Source organism: Mytilus californianus, unplaced genomic scaffold (assembly GCF_021869535.1).
Source record: "Mytilus californianus isolate M0D057914Y unplaced genomic scaffold, xbMytCali1.0.p SCAF_2, whole genome shotgun sequence".
Lineage (NCBI taxonomy): Eukaryota > Metazoa > Mollusca > Bivalvia > Mytilida > Mytilidae > Mytilus > Mytilus californianus.
The window spans coordinates 9,795,844-9,807,145 of record NW_026262668.1 but is presented as its reverse complement, the minus strand read 5'-3'; the positions used below and the strand labels follow the sequence as shown (position 1 = coordinate 9,807,145).

Sequence of the window (11,302 nt, the reverse complement as noted above, 5' to 3'; positions counted from 1 at the left end):
GAAAAAGTATTGATTTTAAGGCATATTCCATTTCTACTTTTAATTACGCACATTTTGATATTTACATTTGTACAGTTATCAATTCCGATACTTCGAACATATACAATAAAAGCGAACTGGGAAGCAAACCCCGCGTATTATCACCAACACCTTACGCGACGTCTAGATACATTTTACGATAAATAGAGTTAAAGCAAATGGTATTTAGGAACAAGCTAAAACATGATTATCTTGTTCATGGTCCTACATATTGACCAATGTCCATTTAATTATTGATTAACCTGGGCATTTATTATAACGGTCATGTGAATATTATTTTGTTCACGGGTGAAAAGAGTATTGATTTGTTTTCAGTTGTAGTCAATACTTAACGAAATTCAAAATGTCGGGTAAGATTTTATATATATCATTTTTTATGTTCCTCTTTCTTTGTACGATCAAGTAACATCATATGGATAGTATCATCGTATTTATTGGCATTTTGAATTTTATTATATATTTCAATATACATAGTTCTATTGTTGGAACCGCAACACACAATTGGGCCAATCGAAACATCAAACATTATGTATGGACAACCTAATTTTAAATAACGTTATGGAATATCCGTTTCACGATAGCGGATATGTTCCAAATGTAGTAACTACAATCACGTCCCCGTTTCCCCGAATGTGACCTATTACCATACTAACATGAGCAACACGACGGGTGTCACATGTGGAGCAGGATCTGCTTACCCTTCTGGAGCACCTGAGATCACCCCCAGTTTTTGGTGGGGTTCGTGTTACTCAGTCTTTAGTTTTCTTTGTTGTGTTTTATGTACTATTGTTTGTCTGTTGGTCATTTTCTTTTTTAACCATGGCGCTATCAGCTTATTTTCGACTTATAAGTTTGAATAAAATTGAGAATGGAAATGGGGAATGTGTCAAAGAGACAACAACCCGACCATAGAACAGACAACAGCAGAAGGTCAACAACAGGTCTTCAATGCAGCGAGAAATTCCCGCACCCGGAGGCGTCCTTCAGCTGGCCCCTAAACAAATATATATACTAGTTCAGTGACAATGAACGCCATACTAAACTCCAAATTGTACACGAGAAACTAAAATTAAAAATAATACAAGACTGACAAAGGCTAGAGGCTCCTGACTTGGGACAGGCGCAAAAATGCGGCGGGGTTAAACATGTTTATGAGATCTCAACCCTCCCCCTATACCTCTAGCCAATGTAGAAAAGTAAACGCATAACAATACGCACATTAAAATTCAGTTCAAGAGAAGTCCGAGTCTGATGTCAGAAGATGTAACCAAAGAAAATAAACAAAATGACAATAATACATAAATAACAACAGACTACTAGCAGTTAACTGACATGCCAGCTCCAGACTTCAATTAAACTGATTGAAAGATTATGTCTTCATCATATGAATATCAGGCACAATCCTTCCCGTTAGGGGTTTAGTATCATACCATCATAACATATATGAGAAGAACATAACCCGTGTCATGCCAACAACTGGTTTTTAAATAAATGTGTTTAGTGCCGATGCAAAGACCCTATAAGTGAATCAATATTAACGCCAAAATATGCAATCTTTAATGACCTGACAACAGTATCGTAACTATATCCCTTCTTAATAAGTCTATTTAAAGGTTTTGTTAGCTTCAGAGGTGAATACTGACATTTTTGTGCTTTATAAAGAATATTTCCATAAAAAATTGGATGTGAAATACCTGAACGTATAAGAAGTCTGCATGTTGAGCTATATTTACGAATGATGTCCTTATACCGATGATAAAATTTAGTAAATGTTTTGACTAGTTTGTGATATCGAAAACCCTGGTGTAATAATTTTTCAGTAATACATAAATTTCTCTCGTTAAAATCTAAAACATTGTTACATACACGAGCGAATCGTACAAGTTGAGATATATAAACACCGTAAGATGGTGACAAGGGAACGTCACCATCTAAAAATGGATAATTAACGATAGGAAATGAAAAATCATCTCTTTTATCATATATTTTAGTATTTCCATTTGGTATCTTTCGCCTCTCTTTTGCCCCTTGATTCAATATGCTTTCTCTTTGATGACAAAATTTGATTTGGGTAAACATTTATAGCTTGCTCTGTGGTGTGTGTTTTGTTCATTGTTGAAGGGCGGCATGCTTGATCTATAGTTCTAACTTCTACATAAAAACGATCATTTGGTCTCTGATGCAGATTTGTCTTATTGGCAATCAAACCACATGTTCTTATTTCTATATTAACCTGGATTGGTATTTCCAGACTGTTTGACCATCTCCTTATTTGTATATGGCAGTTATTCCTTTTTTTTTTTGATTTTTAGGTTATCCTCAACAGAACTATGGAAATGGAGGCTATCCACAACAGCAATACCCTCAACAACAGTATATCCAACAGCCTCCTGGATATTGTAAGGCTATATACATGTAGTTCTAGTATTGTTGAGTCTCAGTTTGGTTGTTACGGTAATCAAATAATAAAAAAAAATAAGTAAACAGCTTTTAAAGTACCAAATTAAAACACATTTAAAACCAAAGTGGAGGTTCAAGCCATGTTTGTTTTTGTTAGGGTTTTTTTTTTGGCATTTGTTTTGCGTCGTAAAATTTTAAGACCTTCCAGTCAGTCAGGGAGAGAAACAAAAACAAAATATAAATTAAAATACACCAATCAAAACCCATCCCATTCATGCAAATGTTCTGTTGGGAATCTTGTTTCTTAATTTTGCAATGATTTTCTGTTTGATTTGTTTAATTTATTTTACCTCGGACCATAAAACACAAAACGTTCGAACCAATAAGGGTTACTGTCTCGTTAACTTTGACTACAAATAACTTTTTATTCGTATTGAATAGAGTAAAGATAACATGAAAATCCATGTTCTGGGCTACTGCAAATGTGTAACTTTTTTACAGATGTTCAGCCAACTCCACCAGCACCTATGTCATCACAGCCTTTGACTGCGCAGCCGTATCAACCACCGCCGCCATACGCCTATGTAAGTTTTCAAGTATTCCTTATTTCGTATCTTCTTAGTAATATTCCATGGGAAATTGAACACACCCACCGTCCCTAAAAACTTTAAAAAAATTAAAAAAAAAAAGGTAAAATTACAGCCAATTTTGTGTCAAAATATAAGGTCTTCTAATTCCTAAATCTCAGGAGTGCCTCCCCCTTACACCAAATCATGGACCCGCGCTTGCTGTTAAAATTAATATTTAAAGTTTTGTAACCTTTTTATACATTCTAAAATTCCATCACAAAATATGTGTAAGTTTCACGTTTCGACAATGTTCAAAGTTCTTTTATTGTGTAAGTTTACCTCACCCTTATACAAGTTGTCGTAATTTCTGCTTTTTGCTATGTTTTTGTATAGTTTTAAAGCCAGCAAATACGAATAAACTCACAAAACTTGTGACTAAACTAAGGGATCTATAAATACGGCCGCCAAATCTGTTGTCTGTTCTCTCTCATCATTGGTAGCGTGAATAAATAATCAATAGTAGAAAATGAAACATTTATTAAACTTCTAGAACAGCCGATATATTTCCATACATGTACAATATTCGAGCAACAATTATATAATTTACATACGGGGCGGAGCTACTAAAATAACATTCTTTCTCTCACTGGTATTTTTGTACGGACCAAACGGGATTATCTTAATAAATTCTACAATGACAACGTAAATGATAAATGCAAGGCATACAGCTATCTGCGCTGCTTCTTACCTCTAAACTACGACCCTTACTTGTAATATAAACTGCGAGGCATACAGCTAAATGCGCTGCTTCTCACCTCTAGGAACCCCCGGGCTGAGCCTTGCTGCAAGCCAAATGTAAACACAGCAAAGACTGAGGAATTTGACCTTTGCACTGGTATTTATTTTTAAAATACCGGAAGTAAATATTCTAAGCCGGAACAGAAATGAAACGTCAAACGCTGACAAAAACATGGGAGTCCTCGACTCAAAATGATCCTTTCTTCGTAAGAAAATAGGTAAATCTATTTAGATAAAGCATATATTAACTTTAGCTTATGCTTCTTGTGTAGTTTTGGATCCATACTTAGAATATTTACCAAATGGCTGCGCTTTGAACAGTACATGACGAAATTGCGCCATTTTTGGCACTGATAATATAGTTAATAACTAAAAGTGTAACGTACGCTTTCTGTGCATTAAAAAGTCACAGAAACTATAAATACATATTATCACATTTTACACTCTCAAAACATAAAACTGATATTAAATCATTAATTGGGAACCACAAGTGCACATTTACAACTGCACATTTACAACACAAGTAAATAAAATAATCCCTGCCACAGTTTTATACAAACACGATTTCGAATTCATTAGTCACTTTGTGTACTAACATTTAAAGACTGTCGTAAGAGCTCCTTAGAGCCCATGTTCATTTTTTTTCTATATTATGTGCCGACTTTAAATAAACATTACTTATATACGACAATGTTGGTTATTAATAAATGTAAGTTAAAATTTAGAAAAAAATAATAAAATTGTCTGCATCCCAAAAACCTCTTGTTTTTGGCGCTTTAGATTTTGGCATATAGTATACTCCTATCTTGGTAGACCGTACGGTCTACGTTTATCTTTGGACGTCTTTTGGGGTTTCTATTGTAACTTGGATATTATCTCAGAAAGGTAAACCCATATTTCTTATTCATATCGATTAATTCATTCACAACTTGTCTAGTTATCAAAGGTACCAAGATTATAATTCAATACGCCAGATGCGCGTTTCGTCTACATAAGACTCATCAGTGACGCTCAGATCAAAATAGTTATAAAGCCAAACAAGTACAAAGTTGAAGAGCATTGAGGACCCAAAATTCCAAAAAGTTGTGCCAAATACGGCTAAGGTCATCTATTCCTGGGATAAGAAAATCCTTAGTTTTACGAAAAATTCAAAGTTTTGTAACAGGAAATACTTGAGGCAAACTAGACCTTTGGACTAGTGTCTAGACTTGGGTTAGATAAGACCTTTGGACTAGTGTCTAGACTTGGGTTAGATAAGACCTTTGGACTAGTGTCTAGACTTGGGTTAGATAAGACATTTGGACTAGTGTATAGACTTGGGTTAGATAAGACCTTTGGACTAGTGTTTAGACTTGGGTTAGATAAGACATTTGAACTAGTGTCTAGACTTGGATTAGATAAGACCTTTAGACTAGTGTCTACACTTGGGTTAGATAAGACATTTGGACTAGTGTCTAGACTTGGGTTTGATAAGACCTTTGGACTAGTGTCTAGACTTTGGTTAGAATAGACCTTTGGACTTGTGTTTAGACTTGGGTTGGATAAGACTGTTGGACTTGTGTCTTGACTTGAGTTAGATAAGACCTTTGGACTAGTGTCTAGACTTGGGTTTGATAAGACTTTTGGACTTGTGTCTAGACTTGGGTTAGATAAGACATTTGAATTAGTGTCTAGACTTGGGTTAGATAAGACATTTGAACAAGTGTCTAAACTTGGGTTAGATAAGACCTTTGGACTAGTGTCTAGACTTGGGTTAGATAAGACCTTTGGACTAGTGTCTAGACTTGGGTTAGATAAGACATTTTGACTGGTGTCTAGATTTGGGTTAGATACGACCTTTGGGCTAGTGTCTAGACTTCGGTTAGATAAGACCTTTGGACTAGTGTCTAGTCTTGGGTTAGATAAGACCTTTGGACTAGTGTCTATACAATTGAAGATCGAATGTTGACCTATAGATGTCTACTTCTATGTGATGTTGTTAGGTTATTGTCTCAATGACGTTTATTATGTACTTCCTTCTATTCATATCAATATTCATTGAGTTTACGGTAAATATGATCAACTGTTGCTTCATATGTATATACTAATTAAAAGTCAGATGCGGATCGATGTTTTCAAATAATGGGTCTTAACATCCCGCGCACCTCAATCAACCGAATCCACCCCCTGTAAGTGTTTATGTGTATGCTGCCTACAAAACTATTCTACAATTATATGCTTCTTACATGTTTTGCTTCGTCGTTGTATAATGGCACATTGAATCCAACAAAGTTATACGCAGTGCTTCTTCGTATTGTTGCCAGTTTTGCATTCACACACAGAAACACGCGCAAAAAAGGCTTACGCTATGCTATGCCTTTATATGTTGGAAAACTCCAGTATAGGACAAATTCGTGTATAGAAACAGTTTTGGTCTCTCAAACTTTTAGCCTCGAGTGTACCTGATGAGATTTATTTCACAAACGTGTCGTTTGTCTGTGAGATCCGGGTAGCAGCTAACATGAGGTATAGATATACTTCTTTAAAAACTAACGTCAGAATAAAGATACTCATATAAGAGGGTCTGGATGGGGTTTTGTAGAATAGAGAATAATTGGCCAAATCTACAGAAAAATGAAAAAAAAAAATAAAATAGAGAAAAATTAGGCAAATTAATATAGAACAGACAATGATGGGTAACAACAGAGAAAAATGACCTAAAAACAAAGAATACAGAAATGAAGGACCCCATCCAGAACCCCGTATAATATTATTCAGTTATCACACCAAAACAGTTTAAAAACCTTGTCTACACAAATGACAGGAGGAGCTGTGTAGCGAGGTACTATTACCTTTTGGGCTTAACATATTCTTGTTTTTATTATTCTAATTAGGCACCCCCTCAACAGTATGCACAGCAAAGTCCGACAATGATGGTTCAACACACCACAGCTAGCAATATACCGGTAAGAATGATTTTTATTTATAAATATTGATGACATAAATGGGAATCACAGTACTGGAATGATATAGGAGCCCATCATTACTAAAGTTCTTAAACAAACTTTTTCTGACGTTATGTAATTGAACATATGGTTTTGACTTTTAAGAAATGTAAGATCAATTTTGTTTTCATATATTTGTTATTCAAACATCGTCGTAACTACAGCTTGTATTGTGTTGATCAGAAATAGCGGTTTTTCAGCGTACTGTTCTGAGCAAATCTTCCAAAATCAAGTGTCACCCAATTCTGATATTTTCAATGGGGATCGTTATGCAATCGTGGCATGAAATTTAGTAAAATGAAAACAAGCAATTGATAATAGAAACGGCAGTATCTTGTATAATTTTGTTTTAACTTTTTCATTTATACTTATTTCCCCATTAAAATGATCATGATATGCGACAATGCAACCGACCTTATATATAAAATTTGTATAGCTTCGACAAAAATATCTTAGAAATGTACCCAGTTCAATCTATTTGTTACTATAACTAAACGAATACAATTTAGATATGACAAAAAGAACAAAAGTAAGCATATATTAGTGTATTGCTGAAAATGATAAATAGATATTAATACGATTAAACATTGGAAATTTTTTCTTTTTTTTTTATAGTTACTTCTCAGTGAAAATAAATATAAGTTTACTTAGTTGTCGTAGACAAAATAGATATAAGTTTACTTAGTTGTCGTAGACAAAATAGATATAAGTTTACTTAGTTGTCGGAGACAGAATAGATATAAGTTTACTTAGATGTCGGAGACAAAATAGATATAAGTTTACTTGGTTGTCGGAGACAAAATAGATATAAGTTTACTTGGTTGTCGGAGACAAAATAGATATAAGTTTACTTGGTTGTCGGAGACAAAATAGATATAAGTTTACTTAGTTGTCGGAGACAAAATAGATATAAGTTTACTTAGTTGTCGGAGACAAAATAGATATAAGTTTACTTAGTTGTCGGAGACAAAATAGATATAAGTTTACTTAGTTGTCGGAGACAAAATAGATATAAGTTTACTTAGTTGTCGGAGACAAAGTAGATATAAGTTTACTTAGTTGTCGGAGACAAAATAGATATAAGTTTACTTAGTTGTCGTAGACAAAATAGATATAAGTTTACTTAGTTGTCGGAGACAAAATAGATATAAGTTTAAAATAGATATAAGTTTACTTAGATGTCGTAGACAAAATAGATATAAGTTTACTTGGTTGTCGGAGACAAAATAGATATAAGTTTACTTGGTTGTCGGAGACAAAATAGATATAAGTTTACTTAGATGTCGGAGACAAAATAGATATAAGTTTACTTAGATGTCGGAGACAAAATAGATATAAGTTTACTTAGATGTCGGAGACAAAATAGATATAAGTTTACTTAGTTGTCGGAGACAAAATAGATATAAGTTTACTTAGTTGTCGGAGACAAAATAGATATAAGTTTACTTGGTTGTCGGAGACAAAATAGATATAAGTTTACTTGGTTGTCGGAGACAAAATAGATATAAGTTTACTTAGTTGTCGGAGACAAAATAGATATAAGTTTACTTAGTTGTCGTAGACAAAATAGATATAAGTTTACTTGGTTGTCGTAGACAAAATAGATATAAGTTTACTTGGTTGTCGGAGACAAAATAGATATAAGTTTACTTGGTTGTCGGAGACAAAATAGATATAAGTTTTCTTGGTTGTCGGAGACAAAATAGATATAAGTTTACTTGGTTGTCGGAGACAAAATAGATATAAGTTTACTTGGTTGTCGGAGACAAAGTAGATATAAGTTTACTTGGTTGTCGGAGACAAAATAGATATAAGTTTACTTGGTTGTCGGAGACAAAATAGATATAAGTTTACTTAGTTGTCGGAGACAAAATAGATATAAGTTTACTTAGTTGTCGGAGACAAAATAAAACACAATTACAGATGCCTATCAAGTATGAAATGAAAAAGAAACAAAACGGGAAAAAAAGAAAAAAAAACGAAAAGAAACGAAACGAAACGAAACGAAACAAAAAGAAACGAATTAAATGGAAAAACCAAACGAAACGAAAAGAAAAGAATTAAAACGAAACGAACTAGAAATTTATCGAATATATTATAATAACGAAACGAAATAAACATATTCTCTGTTTTTTTTTCTTCATTTAAAACCTTAGAATGGATTGTTAATAAGAAGCACTTGGATGATTGTGGTGAATAAGTGTTTAACGTCCAGTGACAAAATATTACATGCAGTACACGTTATGGTGTTTATGGTGTAAAATTAATTTGATTCATATTTCATTTCAATGGGACTCTTCCGAATTTTATTAGCTTATCTGGCCAAAGGGACCATCTGATAGTTTGCCATCACTTTCCGTCGTTCCGTCCATTCATGTGAATTTTGCATATTTACATCTCTGGAAACTTGGACCAAAATAAAGTTGGTGTCTTCCGCTTCTCTTAAGAAGATAACCAAACAATGGTTCTAACAGCTTGAGTGCATGGTCACGTGGTGACGTGCTCGCCTCAATTGCAGGACTGAGGTCATCATTTCGATACCTGGTCAAACAAGAACTTCAATATATATTTTTTCTGCTTCCCCCCAATCAACAGTATTAAAACGGAAGAGCAACAACTTGTCTGCTCAGAGTCGGAATAATGTGTCCTTGTATAGTGAAATTTCGTCTTGCGGACTTTTTCCTTGTGCAGCAACACATTTAAAATCCGACTCATCATATAAGAATAAGAAGATGTGGTATGATTGCCAATGAGACAACTTCTTCATAGTAAACAACTATAGGTTATCGTACGGCCTTCAACAATGAGCAAAAAAACATACAGCATAGTCAGCTATAAAAGATCCCAATATGACATATGTAAAACAATTCAAACGAAAAAAAATAAACGGTCGGATTCATGTACAAAACAAGGGACGAAAAAGAAATATGATATACAGCAACAAACTGCAATCACTGAATTGCAGGCTCCTGACTTGGGACAGGCACTTACAGAATGTGGCGGGCCGTTAAACATGTTTGCGGGCGCCCAATCCTCCCTCAAACTTGGGACAGTGGTGTAACAGTACACCACATGAACAAACTATATAAATCCGTCAATTGAAAATGGCTTTACTCATCAGATCGATACAAAGCAGAAAAACAAATAACAAAAACACAGACCGGACGTTATCACTATCATCCAAATGCTTCTTATTAACAATCCATTCTAAGGCTTTAAATGCAAAAGGAGAGAATATATACATTTATATGTTTAATTTTGATTTGATTTCGTTTTATTTTTGTTTTGATTTGTTTTGTTTCGTTTCGTTTCGTTTTAATTTCGTTTTGCACTTTTAATATGCACCCCAAAATTACGCATCAAATACCTATTTCAGATTATTTCCTTCAGTGTGGATTCCAATGTCCCCTATGCAGAACAAAAATATACCAGTAGTTATATAAGTGTATGTACACATAACTGTCCGCGACAGAAGGTCCTGCAACCTCTGTAAATCAATTTCACCATATCTTTTATTCATTTTATATTTCAGCCGCCTCCTCCTGGTTGTTCACCCAATTTGGCTCAAATGTCACAAGGATATTCGCAACAAGGATATTCGAATGGACCACAAAGAAATCCAAATCTTTGGGATAACGACGGTGGAGTAAATTTCGGGCTTTAACTTTTGACATAATGCATGTTTGCATTCAAGCTCATGTCAAATCACATTGACAGGATTTTTTGAACGATGGGTGAAGGTCTAGATGGCCTCTCTTAATTTCTGTACTCTTAATTTTGAGGCAATTCTTCTCTAATAAATATTATTTGGCTTATTATTATCATCGAATTCTTTATATTTTAGCACCACATTGTTTCTATTCTTATCTTTTTTTATCCATTATTCTCTATTCTGTAAACCCCACCCTAATGGGTTCTGGTCATGAAATTAAATTCTAATGCTTCATTTACACTGTATGTCGCCAATAAACGTGAGTTTATTTGTCTTTAAGTCTTTCAAAGAAAACAATTATAAACATGATATACGTTTTCTACTACTTTTGTTACGAATAAATGATTGATATGAACATAAGAAGATGAGGCTTGATCGATTATGTGCGAGGGCTTTATAGCCAGTCAAGGTCGTTAAACACAGCCATCATCATTTGTTTGATAATGAGAAAACTACCCAAATGAGGTAGATTTAAGCAACCATAGGTCAACGTACGGCCTCGAATAATGAGAAAACCCTTACCGTATAGTCAGCTATAAAAGGCCCCGACATTCAAACGAGAAAACAAACAACCTGATTTATGTCAAAATAATAATGAGAAACAAATATGACAGACAACAACAAACGTCCAACACTGAATTATAGGCTCGTGACGTGAGACCGGCAAATACAGAATGTGGCGGGGTTTAACATGTTTGCGAGCGTTCATCCCTCCACTGATCTTGGACAGTGGTGCAACAGCACAACACAAGAATAAACTATAAACAAACATTTGGAAAGGACTGGATTCATCAGATCGA

The 11,302-nt window shown here is 34.3% G+C and overlaps 1 protein-coding gene across 1 annotated transcript; it reads left to right on the top strand.

The window, feature by feature from the left end:
- The first annotated feature begins 275 nt into the window (after window positions 1-275).
- Window positions 276-10,608, top strand: LOC127727896 (galectin-3-like). The gene is made up of 5 exons (XM_052235059.1): window positions 276-389; window positions 2,352-2,438; window positions 2,941-3,023; window positions 6,680-6,751; window positions 10,323-10,608. Exons 1-5 carry the CDS (start codon window positions 383-385, stop codon window positions 10,452-10,454), a joined length of 381 nt encoding a protein of 126 aa, XP_052091019.1. The 5' UTR covers window positions 276-382; the 3' UTR covers window positions 10,455-10,608.
- Window positions 10,609-11,302: the final 694 nt, after the last annotated feature.

What these genes read in the sequence shown, in the direction of transcription:
- LOC127727896 (XM_052235059.1), top strand. An exon ending in CCAACAGCCTCCTGGATATT is followed by an intron (nt 2,439 to 2,940) that starts GTAAGGCTATAT and finishes ACTTTTTTACAG; the next exon opens with ATGTTCAGCCAACTCCACCA. An exon ending in CACCGCCGCCATACGCCTAT is followed by an intron (nt 3,024 to 6,679) that starts GTAAGTTTTCAA and finishes TATTCTAATTAG; the next exon opens with GCACCCCCTCAACAGTATGC.